Source organism: Protomyctophum bolini, assembly GCF_963924005.1.
Source record: "Protomyctophum bolini genome assembly, chromosome: 16".
NCBI lineage: Eukaryota > Metazoa > Chordata > Actinopteri > Myctophiformes > Myctophidae > Protomyctophum > Protomyctophum bolini.
In genome coordinates, this window is record NC_137877.1 from 36,979,079 (window position 1) to 36,998,716 (window position 19,638).

The following is a 19,638-nucleotide window of genomic DNA, read 5'->3' on the forward strand; positions in this document are numbered from 1 at the left end:
AGTGTCTTTGAGCAAAATTCTGAACCGCTAATTGCTCCTGATGTGCAGGTTGGTGCCTTGCATGGTTTCTTTCGGCATCGGTGTGTGAATGTGTGTGTGTGTGGGTGAATGTAATGCACCATCTATGTAAAGGTGTGTGAATGGGTGAATATAATGCACCATCTATGTAAAGGTGTGTGAATGGGTGAATGTAATGCACCATCTATGTAAAGGTGTGTGAATGGGTGAATGTAATGCACCATATATGTAAAGGTGTGTGAATGGGTGAATGTAATGCACAATCTATGTAAAGGTGTGTGAATGGAATGCAATGGAATCTATGTAAAGCTCCTTGGATAAAGACGCTATATAAATGCACCATTTACCTCACTATGTTTTTAAACGTACTAGTTTTCTAGTTTGTGTGTGTGTGTGTGTGTGTGTGCGTGTGCACATGTGGGTGCGCGTGTGTGCGCGCGAGCGTGTGTGTATATAACTGTGCATGTGTGTGTGTGTGTGTAAACTCGACGGCAATGCAAATGAGGGCAAACCTCAATGCCCTTTTCGAGAATAAATTAAGGTTTCAATCAATCAATCAATGCGTGTGTATTGGCTATACGTACACGTGATTCACGCGCACACATACCGTCGACAACAGTCCCCTCTCAAGTTATAGCCACCGGACTTCAGTTTCCCATATTAGTTAGGAGTGTGATATATATCACACATCAGCCCTTAATAACTCACTGGGAGGATGCCTGGAGCCCTCCGTGATGGTAGCAGAAAGATCCAGAATGGGAGAAGATAAATCTGAGAGAGCCGTGTGTGTGTGTGTGTGTGTGTGTGTGCGTGTACGTGTTTGCGTGTGTGTGTGTGTGTGTGTGTGTGTGTGTGTGTGTGCGCGTGTGTGTGGAGCTGAAAGGACGAGCAGGCCTACTCATCCATTTCTCCATTCAGACCGCAGGAACGATTGATGGCCCTCAATCAGTCCTCTGAACAGACTTGGGATAATTTAACTCCCTGCTGGCTGGTCTCCCTTCCCTGGGCAGGCCCAAACCTTCAACACACAGGCTGTGGTGCTTGGACGTAAGGGGGGGGGGGGGGGGGAGAGAGAGAGAGAGAGAGAGAGAGAGAGAGAGAGAGAGAGAGAGAGAGACGGTTTCTCTGGGAGGAATATAAATCTTTGTATTGCAATTTCCGTGAAAAAAAAAAAGACAAAAACTTTCTGTAAAAGAAATGCCTGTATACCAGCATATTATTCTCATGCTGGTAAAAACCGTGGAATAGTATACTGTCAGTGAAATGAGTATAGGCCCATATGTGTGTTTTCCTTTTAAACTTCTCTTCATGTGACCACCGCGCTCTGACTTTAGGTGCGTTACCCGTTCAAAACATATCAAATAAATAACGGTAGTGGGTCGCACATTTATTTCATTTTTGAACAGAGACGACAAACGTTTCGGCTATTCAGCCTTCATCAGTGTGACAGCCGAAACGTTTGTCCCGGTTCAAAAATGAAATAAATGTTTTGAACTGAAGTCGTGGTGCTTTGTGTGTGCGACCCACTACCGTTATTTATTCCTTTTAAACTTAAAATGTATAGTTGTTAACAAACCCTATACAGCACCTCGCTTCACATTTATACAACGGTTTCAGTGACACACAATAGCAGCTTAACCTGAGCTGTGTGTTTGCGTGTGCGTGCGTGCGCTCAGTGAATCACAGTGATGAAAGGAAGATGAGTTAAAGTGAGGGCACAAAGACTGACCAGATAGCCCGGCGCGGTTCCAACAATGACACCATGCACCCAGCACACGATGTGAGAGCCTCTCAGAGAGAGAGAGAGAGAGAGAGAGGGGGGGGGAGAATGGACGGCAGGCTATAGGTATAGGCCTACTGTAACAGCCTGGAGAGCAACACGGACACAAAGAATATAATATAGCAAAGGTAAGTATAATCCCTCACATACACCCACAGACATAAGGCAGCTATATGTAAATGACATGCCCCAAAGTTTGGTCTTCTCACTTTGATGTGCGAACCGACCATCCCTCCCCACCCCTTCCTTATACTCTATTCGCCACCCTCCTGTTTTTTTCCTTGTAAGAAAATCAAGCCTTATTAGGCCTAATCTCACTTAATGGCATCCAGCTCTGCCTTTGTCGTCGTCCCGTCCCCCCCACCCCACCTCACTCCCGATCGACAGCAGATTCTTTCAAGCACCATTCACACGTCCACGCACCCCGACTGGTAATCCTCTTACACCGGGGTGGCAATTATTTTGAGTATTTTATCAGTATTATGATTATGATTATTTTCATTCTCATTATTCATGCGGGGGGCCAAGGCTGTCCGGGTGTGTGTGTGAGCTCCGGGGGCCGGCCCGCCGGCCGCGCATGAGGAGGAAAAGAAATGCCCTCCTTCTCGCCCAGCCCAAACCTCTTGTTCTCAACTCAAATGAAGCTCGCCTGCTTTCTTCCAGAAGGGGTGGAGAGCGAACCCCATTCAATGAGACACATTTTCTGGGCGTTTGAACGTATTGTTGAAGTGCGTGTAATGAGTAGCACCAAAAGCACCCCTCCTGGCCCTTTAGCGGGGCAAGAAACATCAAGAAATTGATTAGAAGATGGAGAAGGGCCGGTAATCAAAAGACCTCCTTTATGCGCAGGAGTATAATTGCTACGGGTGGCTTTTCCCTTGATTTATTCTTGGTTTGCACACCGTGTTGGAGCACTGAAAATATATACCAGATCTACAAGCTCACAATATTTAGCGCTGTGAGCTTGTAGATTGGCTATTTTCAACGACTAAGCATAACTCAGGCTTTTTGATCTCCTTGCATGTTGAAAGACATAACTATAAGTACTGTATTCATGTACAATTTTGAGATATTTGTACTTTACTTGAGTATTTCCAATTTCCAATACTTTTACTTCTACTCCACTACATTTCAAGTCAACATTTTTACTTTTACATTTTACAATTATTTGAAAACTTTGGTTACTTTGGAGATTCATTTTCATTTCGATTAGAAAACATACGTTAACCACTTCAACCCTATATACATTTCGGGCCATTTGAAAATAGCAGATCTACATAATGCGACGCATTGTGAGCTTGTAGATCGGCTGTTTTCAAAAGATTTTGTAGAGACATTTTGAACTTGTGAAATGGGACATTCTGCAATGAGAGTACATTTACTTTCAGTACTTTTCTCACATGTTGATGCCGATACTTTGTACTTTTACTTGAGTACATTGTGAATACGGGACTACTTGTAACAGAGTATAGTTCTACATTGCAGTATTGATACTTTTACTTAAGTAAAACATGCAAGTACTTTTTCCAGCACTGTTGAAAGATGAATAGAGGCAAAGATGGAACCGGCCATGCAGGGCTCAGAGGTAGAACCATGTGTCATATTTTGGAGTTAGGTTTGGAGGGAGGGCTATAAGAAGCTTCTCAACTGAACTCGGCCCTCCATCCGTATAGCATCAGACTTTTATCATAATAATAATATTATCATAAATAATATTATCATCTCTAACGAGACTCACGAGAGAGAGAACAACACATGAAGAGGCAATGGCTGAGATGCTGAGCTGACATTCTGCTGAGTGGACGAACACATATCGCAGACAAACTGCACGTGTGTGTGTGCGTGTGCATGTATGTGTGTGTGTGTGTGTGTGTGTGTGTGTGTGCTCATTTATGCACACAGGTGGCACATGCACAAAATAGTCATCAATGAATAGGTGAATACTCGATTCCTTGTATTCTCTCACAGCCACACTCATAGATACGTACAACATGTCTCTCAACAATTCAATACATTTTTATTCCTGAAAATATGGAATGTTTATACTGTATAGATTCATTCATGCATATACAGTACTATTCTTCCAAAAGGAAATTAGCTTACATAATATAAAAACAGATCCATATATAACGTTTCTAAGGATCACCCAAAGGCAAAAAGTGTGAGTATAATTACCGCAAAACACAAGGCGTTAATAAAAATGTTAGAAAAATAGCATATCATATAGAAAACAAACCCTATTGCATACATAAAGTCATCAAGTGCATTCGTTTGTCGCGGTCATCTCTGTCTCTGTCCATAATAAAGTCAGACGCATCGGTGGTGGTGGTGGTGGTGGTGGGGGGACGTCACTTGGGGAACCTGGGGGGACCCGGACTGGACCCGTGACTGAACCTGGGCAGCCTGCACACCCCACAGGGGCACAGCAGGGACCCTCCCGGTCCCCCCCCGCCTGCAGCGGAGCCCCACTGCGCCTCCATGGGGCCGTGGGGCGGGGAGAGCAGGGGGCACTTGGAGGTGGAGGAGGCAGAGGAGGCAGAGGAGGAGGAGGAAGACGCCGCCGCCGAGGCGAGGAGGGACTCCGGCGAGGAGAGGAGGAGCTGGTGATGACCCGGGGCGAGGGGCCACCCTCCGCCCGCCGCGTGCAGCAGCAGCCTGGGCATGGGGCCCCCCGAGGTCACCCCCATGCCCATGCCCATGCCCATGCCCATGCCCACGCTCACCTCCCCGAGGAGCCGGCGCATCTCCTGCAGCGACGAGCCCAGCAGGAGGATGTAGTTCCTGGCCAGCACCAGCGTGGAGATCTTGGAGAGCCTCCGTCCCGGAGGAGACGAGTGGGAGTGAGAGGAGGAGGAGGAGGAGGACGACGACGACGAGGACGAGAGCGGTGACGGCGAGGAGGAGGAGGACGAGCCTCCGCCGCCGCCGCCGTACGGCACCATGACCTCCCGCAGGGCGTCCATGGCCACGTTCAGGTCCTGCATCCTCCGCCGCTCGCGGCTGTTGATCTTCCGCCGCAGCTCCTGCTGCTCCTCGGGGCTCATCTCGCGCTGGAGCTTCATGTTGTTGTTGTTGTTGTTGGCCGATGATCTGTGATGTTGTTGATGTTGGCCCTGTTGCAGCATGGAGGAGGAGGAGGAGGGCCCCCCGGGGTCCACGCGGGAGGAGGGGGGGCCGCCGCCGCTGAACCCCCCCGGCGGGGGGCAGCGAGGGAAGTCCTGGACGGAACCACCAGGCACGCCACAGAGGGGTAGAGAGTGATCCTGCTGCTGTGCTCTGATCATGGGGTTCAGCTGAATGTTCATAGTCTCGTTGTCGGGTCAGTTGGGAGTCACTGCAGGTCTTCAAGGTTCACGCGGAAAATAAAATAAAAGAAACAAGAAATCTTACAAAATGTCTTCACTGCGAGTTTTTTTCTTTTTAAAGTTGAACAATGAATAATACAAAATATTCTGTCCAAAAACACAAATACAGGAGTATCTAGTCCTTGTGTGTGGAATACAATTCTTATATGCCGATATACCTTCTCTCACAGCAGGTGTGGCTGTAACTTAAAAAACGCGGTCCTCCCTGCTTTGTAGAAGAAGATAAGTGCCACCCGGCACAATATATACTTAAGCGGTTGGCCTCGGATGTCTTCTTTTGCTGTGCGGCGGGCGGGCTGTGCGAGTGTGTGGTTTTCCTGAAGGGCCAGCTCAGTTTTATCTCATTTCCACAGGAGCCCGTCTGCGTTGAATGACAGCTCACAGAGAGGAGAAGTGAGCTAAACGCTCCCCTCCTCACACACGCACACACACACACACACACCCACCTCGGCTACAACTCCTCCCCAAGGCAAAAACGTGAGGCTGCTTTTATCAACACACCAGATGCATTCATATATTATGATATCATACAGACACCCGCCATGCAGAACCACAAAGTTAATTTGTGAAAATCTATTAAAGCAACAAGAAAAGTCAAATGTGAAATGGAAAAGTGCGATCCATTGTGCTTTTTTTTCCCCCTGTCCCCAGGCTTTACAGAGCTTCTGAAAATCAGAGCTGACAGCCACTTAAGGCTCTCAGCAGGAGAGTCCTTATACATAACAGGCCATGCAGGCGAGATAGCCGGGAGTCTCTCCCCTCTCTACAGTAGTAAGGATAAAGGATAAATGAGGACATTGTCGCTCTCACAAGCAGCGGCTGGCATGACAAGACACTAGTGTCTTTTACAACAAGGCCTCCTGAGCAGAATCTGCTCCAGCCCCCCCATTCATTGCATGTGAGGTGACAAGGAAGGAACCCTAGAAGAGTTTCAATCAAATTAACTGTGCTCAAATTAACTTGTATTCCGTTTAAATGAACAACAAAATGCACAGTGCTTGAAGAACCTATAGTGACTTCAGACTTCTTGGAAACCTGCACTCTTTGATAAGCCCTATTTTATACTCCGTCATATGAAAATTCCACAAGCTTACAATATGTCGTGTTGCGAGTGTGTAAATCGCAATTTGGAAACTTCAAAAAAAAAAAAAACGTTGATGTTGAAAAATGTCGACACATTTTTAACATTTCCACCACATGCCCAACATTAGGGACGTCAGTATGAAAGTGCACTGCTATAATACGAACTCATTCGCAAACCCATTAGCCCACGGAGAGTAGGTGTTAATGGTATTAACATGGTTTTTACAAGTCGTTCAGTTGGCTGCCAGTGAATAGCTACACGTCATTGTGTTATACGGGGGGGAGCTAATTGACACTGTCGGGGGTTGGAGGTTATTGTCACTCAATTCTGAGTGGCCCCCGCTAACCAAACTGGGCTCGCAGAGAGAGAGAGAGAGAGAGAGAGAGAGAGCTGGGCTCTGTTCCAGCCCATGGCAGACGAGACAACGGGCCAATTGACTCCGACGCCACACAGGTGAAGCTGCATGGCGTGTTGCAACTCAGCGAGTCACAGGGCTGCGAGTAGAGCTCAGATGTGCCATTCATGGGACACACACAAAAGGCCCTCACCATCGGCACCGTCGCACCATCACACAAGTCCACCGCATCCCGTCCGCTTTTTACTCTCAGTCCTATAAGGCCCCCCCCTTTCCATAGAGACGCTCCCCCCCCACTCTTCTCACACACACCGCCCCCACATACAAACAGAAAGCAAGTTGTTTCGCCATGAAAGCAGAAGGACATGCGGAGAAGGAAGAAGATCCTTTCTCTTCTTCTTCTGCTCCTCCTCCTCCCCCAGAGCCCCATTTTTCCGTCTTGTCTTGTGCGGGAGTGAAAGATGCGCGCGGAGGCGCTTCCCGTCCCTTTCCCCATGCCAGTGGTCCGGTGGCGTGCGGCTGGTGCTGTGATTGAAGCTGAATGGAGGGGGGGGGGGGGGGGGGGGGGCTGCAGACGGACAGGAAAAGAGGGGGGTGTCGTGAACAGGGGCCAGGCGGATGGCCCCAGCACCTGCAGGAGAACATAGTGCAGGCAGCCAGGACGAATGTGTGTGTGTGCGTGCGTGCGTCTGCGTGTGTCCGTTTCTGTGTGCGCATGTTCAATTTGATTTCTAGCCCCGTGTCTGACAATGACAAAACGCACACACTAGGGCTCAGACGAACGCGACGATGAAAGAAATCTATATCCGAGATGCTTTTGACCCCGTCGTCAGAGACTGTGTGTGTTTTGTGACGTGGGGGGGGAAAATAAAATCAGTTTGTGTGTCAAAAGAAAGGAGGCCACCTGCAAGGAGCCACACATGCAGGAGACTAAGCAAAGGGGGGGAGGGGAGGGGAGGGGGAGGGGGGGGGGGGGAAGAAAGAACCTGGTGTCCACCAGAAAGCCACACCTCCCCCCCCCCCCCCCCCCCCTCTCTCTTTCTCTCCCTCCACCTCCTTTACGACAGGGAAGAAAAGTGGGTCTGATTTGGAGCCATGCAGCACATCCGGCCTTCTCCACGAGAAAATGGGAGCTCCAGCTTCCAGGGGCCTTTTGATGAGTCTGGACCAGGGCAGGAGCACCGGTGGCTTCAGGGGCTAGGGGGGGGGAAGACTAGCGTCTTTATGGGGGGGGGGGGGGTCGCTGTCCATCTGGGCAAAAAGCCGTCCGATGGTGGGGCTGCACCTGGGTGCTAAATGTCAATGATGCGTCTGTGTGAAGCCATTTCCTGGGGGGTGGCGGAGAGGAAGATGGCTGAGCCAAATGATCCTGCGGGTCAAGCCAACCGTATACAGGATGGGAAATACACCGAAAGCTGCAGTACCACAATCTGGAGCTGTAAATGTTGCCTTTTTCCTTGTGTGCTATACAAATGATGCACATGATTCCGATGGAAGAGATAAGAGCATAAAGTTGTCTAATGGAGAGATGCATGGACATTTTCCTACGCAGGCAAAAATGATAAAACTAAATCTATGTGGCTTTGAATCAGACGTGCACAGCAAAAGCTCTATTGTGTTCTAAATAGAATATAGTTTTACACACTCAACCCCCGGCCTATACCGATTATTGCGCAGTTATGGAGCAAAGATATGACGTGTAGATTGAAACATGGGTCATGGGGAAACAGTAGCATAGTGCTGCAAACGGATATTCCATATTCAAATGAATATTCCAATGTAAAAAAAAAAAAGAATAATCAAATTTATTAAATTAAGATTTGAATAAAAAAAAACAATAAAATTGCTTTGTGTGAGTTCTGCATGGCGAGACTCTGTGCCACATAAACTAAAACATTTATACAAAAGAATTAGGCTATTGAGATAATTATGAATCATTCATTTGATCTCGCGCATTTGTCAGCACCAACCCCATACAGGACCGGACCATATAGATAAAGAAAGAGAACGTTTTACAGCATATTAGGCTGCAATATTCATATCATATACAGTACATTCGAAATCATTTGAAATTAGTTCGAATCCATGTGGTGTTTTATAGGGAATATTCAAATGTCTTTTTTGGCCAATTCTGGCAGCATAAGGTGGTTAACTCTAACCAGTGAACCACATTCTGGGTCTGACCAGTGTTGTTTTCGTCGACTAAAACAAAAGACGAAAAATGTTCGTCAAATACCTTTTTTCCACAAAAACTAAGTGGAAACTAAGCTATGATGACTAAAACGATGACTAAATATACTGACAATTTCGTCAACAAATAAAAACTAGACTAAAATGTTAAGAAGGGACTATAGTGGACAAGAAATCCAGTACAAGTCCTTTTACACTTTTGGTTGCATGCTGAAAATAGCCGATCTACAAGCTCACAACGCGTCACGCTGCGACGCGTTGTGGGCTTGTAGATTGGCTATTTTCAGCAAGTGAAAGAAACAGTCATTACGACGGCATCAAGGCCCGCCAAAATACATTTTGTTCGACTAAATCAACTGTTTAGGGTTCAACTATTAGTTTGCATTGCACAGTGCGCTATTTCCGAACGCGCCCTAGCTTAGTTGACTAAAATCTTGTGATATTTAGTCGACTAAAACTAGACTAACACTAAAACATTCCAGGTGACTAAAATGTGACATGAAAACTATTCAAGAGAATATGACTAAAACTAGAATCAAAATGTGCTGCCAAAAACAACACTGATTCTGACTGCTGGTGCAGCACTCAACCTACCTCCTGCTTAATGGAGTCAATTAAAAGTAACGAGGTATGTGATTGAGCTCTTTGTAGTCTAGGTGTGAGGACTCGCCACATTATCATCCATTGAAGGAGTCATTCCAAATTGGACGTGATTAAAGGACAAACAATAAAGAAAAAAAGGCCCCTATATATTCCCGCATCCTCGTCTGCTGGCCCTTAATACGCTTGCTTATTTGCTCAAACGTGATTCTGAAAGAAGACAGCATGACAAATAAAAGGTCTTCTGGGCTACTTTCTTCTACATGCATAATGGAGAGACTTCTCCATCTGTACGTGAAGGTCAAACCAATCACCCTAACTACATGTGTCCCACGTGCCAAAGCCACACAACGCTGGAGACTATTTAGCACTCAAACAAATACCTTGCGGCAATACGGCTCACAGAAAACAACACGACCCAAAACAGCCTTGCCGTGTTTTTCAAAGTGCAAAGAAAGTCTAATGAGAAATTAACAGATGCCAATGACTAAATTTCCCCCATGTGTCCCTGTGGGTAAACAGGTGCAAGAGAGTGACAATGGAAATATAACAAGCCCGGGCTTTTTCAGAGGGAAATGTCTGTGTCGCATCAAAGCCACAGAGACACAGAGGACAGACTTGTCTAGCTGTCCCCCCCCCCCCCCCGATTTCTTCTCTATGCGGGGCCTATAGCCAAGGATATGAGAAGATTACAAGCTGTTAATAAGGTGGAACCAATCGGCCGAAGGCCTGCTTTTGTCCTTCCCAGCATGCTTTGGGAGAGCTGGCCTGGGATTCTGGGCATTTGGTGCCGAGCACAGGGTGGTAGGGGGTGGTAAAGGTGGGAGGAGGCGTGAGGCTAACCTCTGGGGTCCTTTTGTGAAATGGAACCAAAATGCTTTGCTCTCAATGGCAGCGCACACTCCGTCGGTCACGGCTGGTTAAATACAGATGGACGTTTGCCACATTCATGTTTTCTGTTGCTAACTGCTCCACTGACACGCCTGTCATTTTAACCCATTCTGACCCGAGATCAGATTCATACGAGGTTTCCACTGGACACACACTGGTCTGATTAACCCATTCTGACCTGAGATCAGATTCTAAAAATGTCAGTCGTTCTTCGATTTTTCAAAAAATAGCAGACCTACAAGCTCGTATCGCGCCACTCGGTGGCGCGATATGAGCTTGTAGATCTGCTATTTTTCAATAGCTAAAGCATAACATGATGCTAACACCAAAATGGGTGCCAGGTCAGAATGGGTTAAATGAGAAAAAGAGGTTGCGCATCACCAATGGTTTTCTCAGTGCGAGTGCAATACAAGGGTTGCCAAGTCCGCTTATTTCCCCGCAACTTTTGACTTGTTCTTTTTTCTTGTTTAAAAGATTCCGTGGCTTGTTTTGAAAATCGAACAAGCCAGCATTTCCTAAATACCCATTGGTTTGGGGGAGTGTGAATCATATTAAGTGACAGAATCGGTCTGGCGCCTCTACTTTTAAGCTCTGGCTAAAGTATGTCTGTAATAGCATAATACATGACCAAAACATTCATTATTATTAACTGGACCCCAGGAAGAATAGCCACGCTTTTGCACGTGCTTAATGGGGATCCATAATAAAGTAAAGTAAATTATAGACATACAATCGCATTTATAATGATAAATGCATCAAATATATTTTTGGAATTTATTTTTCTCTTGGATTGTATAAGTTTGACATTGTTGTATTATGACCTGAACGTATCGCTTTCAAGTTCAATTGTTTCAACAATACAGATAAAAAGTTGTTTTCAGCTCTGAAAATGAATATAATTTTAAAATACTGTTGACAAATCAACTCAAACTTATGATGCAGTGGTTCATTGTTGAGGCCTTGTTGTGTGTACTGTGTACTGCATTTAAAGCAGTGCTTTTCAACCCTTTTCCTATCAAGTCCCATTCTTTATTCAGCATTTGAGCCACGGACCGCCATCGGATGACATTTAGCCTCTCAGACCCCAAACTAAAGAATACTTGGTTGTCGTTGGGTAAGATTTTGTCCACAATTGCATCCATGCTGTATTGATGTTGGTACCATTGATCAAAAACAACAATAATTCTACATTCTCTAATTGTGTAGACTTCTTGTATACATTAAGTAATGCAGATGTTTAACAATAGTTTAACTCTTGAGAGCGTAAAATGAAACCAAATGTAATTTGGTTTCATTTTACGCCTTTAACTCAAGAGTTAAAAGGTCTAATATAAGGGTACATTTGGTAACTCTCCAATGTGATCATTTAGCTGGGGACCACCTGGAACCCCCCTCAAGGACCACTGGTGGTCCCCGGACCACTGGTTGAGAACCACTGAGTTAAAACATGGGGAGCTCCCCCCGGGACACATCCACCCCTCAAAAGCCCCCCACTTCCATTTAACCGTGACATTGATTGATTCACAGGATCTCCTCCACATCCAGAGACATCCTTGTCCCCTAGTTCAACACACTGGAGCTTCTTCTCGCTGCAGGGGAAACCGAGGCCAAGGGGAAGCCCAATTAAACCCTAAACAGGCCCGACTGGCATTCACAGCACAAGGCCATGGGTGGCTTTACAGAGGTTATGTCCGCCTGTATAGAGGAGGGCGGTGCGGAGCGACGCAAATCACTGTTAAAAGGTGACGGCTGGCAGTGGTGTGATGGATGAGAGGATTCACACACAGTCACACACACACACCCCAGACATTTGACTTTTGAAAATGGGAGTTGGGATATGAAGGGGAAAAAAGGGGTTGGCTTGGGAATGTCACACCAACAAAACAAAACAAAAAAAAGACAGGAAATGTACAAAAGGGCAGGGCCAGTTTCATACCCTATGCCATTAGGCTCTTTGGTAAGCATAGCCTAACTAAGCCCTCAAAAAACCCTCGCCTGGACTAACTGTGTTAATCCATCCGCCCCCCCCCCCCCCCCCCCTCTCCCTCCTGAACACACACACACCCACACACAAGGGTCATGCGATCCAGGGATGCATGGGACGAAGCAGACACATTTAGCACTTTGAGATTCAAGCGAATGTAAAGTGTGTTGTAAATAAATAAAATCCATCATCATGACTAATGAGACCCAGCTGGACACAAACGTGGGTGTCTTTGCCATCGTTCAAAAGTGTCACTTTTAGCCTGTCCAGACTAAAATACAAATGTGCGCTACAGTGTTAAGTGACTAAAACTAAGACGAAAAATGTCCGTCGACTACCTTTTTTCACTGAGGAAAACTAAATGGAAACTAAATGAAAACTAAGCTACGATGACTAAAAGTAAGACTAAATATATCGACAATTTCGTCAAGAAATTAAAAACTACACTAAAATGTTAGGAAGGGACTAGTGGAGATCCAGTATAAGTCATTTTACACTTGGTTGCATGCTGAAAATAGCAGATCTACAAGCTCACAATGTGAGCTTGTAGATCGGCTATTTTCAGCAAGTGTAAAATCCGCCATCACGACGGCGTCAAGGCCTGACAAAATACATTTTAGTTGACTTAAAATCTCATGACATTTAATGGACTAAAACTAGACTAACATTAAAACATTCCAGGTGACTAAAACGTGCCTAAAACTGAATGAAAACTATTCAAAAAACTAGGACTAAACACAACACTGGTGCACTAATGTTTTCAAAAGTCTGTAGTGTCGGGGGCCAGACCCTCCTCTCGCCACTCAATAGAAGTTGACCAAAAAAAAAACACACATTTACGTAGAACTGTTATTGTGAAAACCGTACCAGTGCAAGATTATATACAGTAAAAAACACACTCGTTAAAAAGGTTGCGGTGTGCCTTTAAATGTTCAGCTATCCCAAAACCTTTTGTATACCATAATAAAGACTGGTTGGTTAAAGAGGTTAACATGTTGACCGGCTCTTTACCATTCAATGCGGGACAGGCCTTGAACCTGACCGTTGTCGTGATAATTCTGAGGAACGTGTCTGGACGTCTCCAACAAGTGAAGATAAATGACTGAACAAGGGTGTGGGCGAGGCGGAATGGAACACCATTACCCTCTCATCCATCTTCTGCCAGTAGAAGTACTCTCTCCACCTGTCAGCATAAGTCTGTGTGCGCGCGTGCGTGCGTGCGTGCGCACGAGTGCGTTTTTCCGTCCATGCACTCTTGACCTATGGCTTGACCTATAGTGTTTTTGCATTAGTTCGCAAAACACAACGCATCGCATGACTATGCTGCTATTTTCTTTTTTTGTCTTTTTTGTTTTTAGTTTTTATCCCACGATTTTCCACCCCATTTTTCGATGTCAATTATCTAATGTAATCCTGGGCTCTACACTTCCTCTGCCAACCTAGGGGGGGACAGGGGACAGCGGACTGACCTCATGCTTCCTTCTATGCATGAGGAGTCCAAGCTGCTTCTTTTCACCCGACAGGCGGGGGGGGACGCGCTATACGTCCGGGGGGGGGGGGGGCGGACGTATAGCGCGTGGAAGGAACGCGTTATTCCGACCAGTTCCTTTTCCCCTCCATCAGGCGCCCTGGCTGGCCAGGGGGAGGCTATGCTGCTACTTTCAAAAAATCTTGGAAACATTCGCACAAAAATCCTGGCCCATGGGGGTCACTGCTGGCACAAAATATTTCCAGATTGGGGTCCACGCCCAAATGCATATTGCATGACACACGTTACGTTACACACACAGTCACACACACACACACACACACAGTGACATTGCCATGCAAAGGATGGATGCACAGCCACACTGACTTGACTGGCCTGCATCGACAGAGGTGGACACATCTGTCACTCAGCCCTTGTTGAGAGGTGCACTGAGCTGAGCTCCCACCACTACATATGTCCTTCTCCAGGAGGTCAGCTCACATTGACCTCCCAATGCGAGCCTCTCCCAGCAGATAATCCTCCGCTAACGGGCCGTCGTAAATAGCCTTCTTCCACCGTATATATACTCGCTCTCCATTCTCTTCCTCCGCTCCCATCAACCTTGACAGAAATATCTGTCCGAGCTCCCATTGAACCAGCCCCCCCCCCCCCCCCCCCCCCCCGCTGATTGTCACAACCTATTACAACTCATACCAGCAAAACGTTATCTGCGATTATTATGCGCTGTAGAACGAACTGAAACCGACATTATCAAAGTTAGAATGGTCAGCGACCCCCAATGTAAATTAGAGTAGGTGGGTGTGAGAAGATGGTTTGAGCGCACAACGACGCTAATTCGATTTATGACTCGATGCACTCGGGGCAGGCCATTTGGAGAGGACATATGTCGCGGGGCAACGGGATACCCACTATCGGTTTCATAGGAAGAAACATGTGAGCACAAATAATTAGCTTAACCATTATCAGACATTTCTGTGATCATATACGGACACATCTTTCAGTCATGTTCATTTTACGCCTTTCCATTTTTTTTTACTTTCCTGTACTTTCGCTCTGCACCAGTGGTCCTTGAGGGGGGGGGGGGGGGGGGGGTTCCAGGATGTCACACCCAGCTATAAATGATGGAGAGTTTGTAACCAAATGGACCCTTAATAGTTCCTTAACTTTTGAGAGTGTAAAACGCCCTCAAGAGTTCAATCATAAAAGGATCCCATGGCTATACGACAAATATGTCTTAAAACATTATATTTGCCCTCTATTACTAAAATTACATAAAAACACCTTCAATATTCTATTTCTTTCATAAATAGAGAATCTTTCACTCAATAGGGACTGCTCCTGTTGCAAGTTGATGATGTCATATGCCCATTTGTGGTCCAGCCCTATGGAATTATGGAATGCACGTGCCAATACAAAATATTTTAAATATTACTTTGACGCTCATATTAACTTTAGGAAGTATTAAGTTGTTTTTTATTAGCATGTGCATTCCATAGGGCTAGACCACACATGGGCATATGACATCATCAACTTGCGATGGGAGTAGTCCCCATTGAGTGAAAGATTCTCTATTTATGAAAGAAATAAAATATTTAAGTTGTTATTTTGTAATTATAGTTATAGAGGTATAATGGCAAATAAGACATATGTGTCTTATTAGCCATTATACTTAATTTACAAGAAGTCTACAACATTAGAGAACATAATTATTGTGGACAAAATCCTATCCAACGATGATCAAGTCTCAAAATCTCATCAAATGGTGGTTCTGTGGCTGAAAATGCTGAAAAAATAACGGGCCTTGATATGATAAAGGTTTGAAAACAACTGCTCTACACGAATTACCATCACTGAGAAAAGCTGACCTGCAAGCTCACAGCGGGTCACATTTGTTAAGCGGATATTTCCGCTGAATGTTCGTATCAGAATCGGGATGCTTATAGGGTTCATGTTACAGTTAAACTGACACTCAGTGATGTTTTCGGCAGCATTTTGATTTCCGTTTTAGTCATAGTCTTTTCAATAGTTTTCATTTAATTTTAGTCACATTTTAGTCACCTGAAATGTTTTAGTGTTAGCCTATAGTTTTAAATGAACTAAATATTATAAGATTTTAGTCTTAGACTAAAGTGAATTTTGGTGGGCGTTGATGCCGTCGTAATGACTGTTTTTACACTTGTTTTTACACTATTTTCAGCATGCAACCAAGTGTAAAATGACTCATACTGGATCTCTTGTCCACTAGTCCCTTCCTAACATTTTAGTCTAGTTTTATTTGCTGAATTGCCAGTATATTTAGTCATAGTTTTCGTCATCGTGGCTTAAGTTTTTATTTCGTTAGTTTTTGTCAGTGAAAAAAAAGGCTGACGAACATTTTTCATCATAGTATTAGTCGACGAAATCAACACCGCTGACACTCTCAGTATATTTTGCCGTGCGCATAATGTGTCTCATTCTAATAAATAAAGCTCTGGGCTTTGCCTTCACACCCCGTCATGTTTGTTGCCCCCTCTTTGTCCAAACGTCCCAGCTGCCACCAACAGTCATGAGACTCCAGAGTTGGCAAGGCCAGTGAGAGGTGACAGACGTGTTCATGACATGGTCACCCAAACCATATGGGACGTCATCCCAAATGGTATACCGATAGGCTGGCTCCCCAACACACACACACACACACACACACACACACACACACACACGTCCCTATCCCCCTCCTTCTCTCATATCATAATGTGCCCATAGCACATACAGCAGCCGTCTGGTAATCTGAAGGTTGGAATATGTATCGAGGAGGTCCTTGCGTATAAGACACTGTCCCCCAACCACACCCTGTGTGCACGCTATAGCACCCACTGCTCCTATAATAGTTAGGATGAGTAAATAATACAAATTCTAGGTAGCCTACGTGAAAAAATGTTGATTGGCAAATACACCGACAACACAGACAAGAAGAACAACACAGTATAGGCAGGCAGAGATGTCTGCATGTTACTCTGATTTAGGGTCTTTGCGAACAAATCACAGCAATCGTTCAGTAAATTCATGTGGTTCTGTTGCATTTTTATCTTAAATATTGCCAATGCCAAATAACAATTGTCCACAACCGTTGCAGTCCCGCCCCCCCTCGAGAGACCCGGAAAATAATTCCCCGTAAATAATTGTCCTCATAGACTTTTCAAAAAGTATTTATTTAAAGACGTTTATGCCGCGGGACAAATCCAACTGGAGTTGTGACAAACCATGACAATTAACACAATGTTTTGGGGCCGAACAAAGAATTAGAAAGAATAAGAAAAACGGCAGGTTATACAACACATTTTTTGTTGTTGTTTTTTGTTGTCACGACTCGAGTTGGCTTCGTACGGCGCTTATAAAAAGGTCTTTAAATAAATACTTTTTGAAATGTCTATGGAGAAAAATGCATTGGGAATTATTTCCTGGGCCTGGCGTCGTCATGAAAGGGGGCGGGACTGCGACGCTCTATATCTCATCTTGATCCTCTCCATCGAGTGAGGTATTGTGATGAGAGTAAAACTCTCATGCGGTCACTGCAGGCCTGCCCCGTATGATTGCGTGCTTATGTATAAGTGTATATATGTCTACTGAGGTTTGGGGGGGGTGGAGGTGGGGGGGCAGGTGCTCATGCACCCCCATATAGGTCAGTCCCCTGAATGGCATTTAGGAGGCCCTGTAGGCCCCCAAAATTTGTCATCTTCTCTGTCCGCTGCAGCACCTCGCTGGCCCCCGTGGGCTCCACCAGTGCACACCCCCTCTGAGACCTCTGTGTCTGTGGCGTTGGGGCTGATTCATGTTCCACCCGGGCCGCCCTGTTGCTCTCCCCTCGGATTCACTTTGATGTTTAATCCTATCCTGGCTGTGTCCCTCTTTCATTACGACAGAGCCGCTCGGCCGGTCATGAATATCCAAAAGGTCCGCTTACTTGACAGGATTATCCCCCTTTTCAAAGCACATTGGGGACGATTCTTCAAGCCCAAAAAAAAAAAAAAAACACACACTCAATGGAGATCCTTTGCACTCTTGGCTTTCTTTTCTTTGACTCTCCTTCACTCACTCTCTCTCTCTCTCTGTCCCCTTTCTGTCTTTGTCCACGCCAGGCCGTTCGTAAACACATTGATCCACCGTATCGGGCAGTTCATCTGCTCCCCTTCATAGACTTTCCAAACACACGTTGGGCAAATGCACGTTCATGCATGTAGACAGGATCACACACAAACGCGCCTGCACGCGTGCACATGCACACACACACACACACACACACACACACACACACACACTTTGATAATATTTTCCTTTCCAATAGGTGAGGAATAATACAGTAGGGCCTACAATACAATACAATACAATACAATAAAACAGTATAATTCAGTCAATGTACTAAGATTACAAGCTCCTGGGTTATGCAAGCACACATCCCTTGAATATTTCATACAGTATACAGTCAAAACGCTGAGGCACTGTGTTCACAAGGTGATATGGGCGGGTGCAGTACTAGATTAGTCATTGGTTAGACCAGTCGTTAGTCCTACAACTATACAACCTAACTCAAACCCTCACCCTAAACCTAACCTCCCACGGGGGGCAGCACACCTAAACGGTAACCTAACCCATGTCTAACCAATGACTATAGTCTAAACTAAGTATGCACCGTCCCCGATATGGGCATGGCAATATGGAGGAGACAGTCAAATTCCACCTGACATCACTGAAATAACACGTCAGTTCTAATATTGTAACGTTGCCGTATATGCTCACACAACAAGCAGACAGTCTTCAGGCGTGCTGTATTTCCAACATACTGTAGAATTTATTTATAAGTCATTTAGAAGTCAGTGTATTCATGGCTTGCTCGCCAACCGGGAGCGTCACCGCTGCCCGCACAATAACACAGTAAATCTGACTGCCTTCACTTCCTGTCCGTCCCCATAACCAGTCCCGTGTCCCCTAGATAACGTGGCAGACACATTACAATATGTCAACTTATCAATATGGAGCTCTATGTAGAATGACAGTTAACTAGTCGTGCATTATTGCATTCCATTACCGAGTACACAGAATCATGCTGCCATCTTCTTTACCCATATAAATGTGTGTGTGCACATGTACACGTATATGCGTGTGTGTGTGTGTGTGTGTGCGTGTGCGCGTGCGTGCACATGCCATACCGCGGAGTAAACACGAATCCCATGGGAAACTGTTTCCTCTGAGGCTTCCCCCTAACGACCTCCTAAGTCTCATATTCATCGGCTGATGATCCCTTGGAGACTTTTTTTATTCCGTCATTAGCATTGAGACCAATAGTTTATTGTTCGGGGCTGCAACTGATGCAGCCTCTTCTGTTTGCTCATGTTCTCTGCGTCTCATTGTCCGTCTTCTGTCTCTCTCTCTCTCTCTCTCTCTCTCTCTCTCTCACACCACCTTTGATGCATCGCACCGATCCTATAATCCTCTCAGCTAACAAAACACGATGTGCCGTGTGAGGCTCAACGGGCTGTACATCTGTGCAATGTTTTGGGAAGGGTTTAAAGTCCAGTGTAAGTTTGTGTCCGACTCACGCCCCACGCCCTTCTGTCTGGAGTTATGAATATTCAAGCTGACAGTGTTGAGAGTGTCAATTTGAGGAGGTTTTGGGATCAATGGGTGAGTCGCCGTGGCACAAGCTGTTTGATGGCATGCAGGCTATGAGGCTCTGAGGCCAGCCACCGTTGGCCAGTCTGCTAGGGGGAAGAGGAGGGAAACCTGCTCTGAGGCAGCCACCGTTAGCCAGTCTGCTAGGGGGGAAGAGGAGAGAAACCTGCTCTGAGGCCAGCCACCGTTAGCCAGTCTGCTAGGGGGAAGAGGAGATAAACCTGCTCTGAGGCCAG

General features: G+C 45.7%; 1 protein-coding gene across 1 annotated transcript; it reads right to left on the reverse strand.

Annotated features, from left to right (window-relative positions):
• Nucleotides 1-4,146: 4,146 nt before the first annotated feature.
• On the reverse strand, nt 4,147-5,103 carry olig1 (oligodendrocyte transcription factor 1; the record flags this gene model as incomplete). The annotated part of the gene is made up of 1 exon (XM_080785614.1): nt 4,147-5,103. The coding sequence occupies one exon, from the start codon at nt 5,101-5,103 to the stop codon at nt 4,147-4,149; it is 957 nt and encodes a 318-aa protein (XP_080641740.1).
• Nucleotides 5,104-19,638: the final 14,535 nt, after the last annotated feature.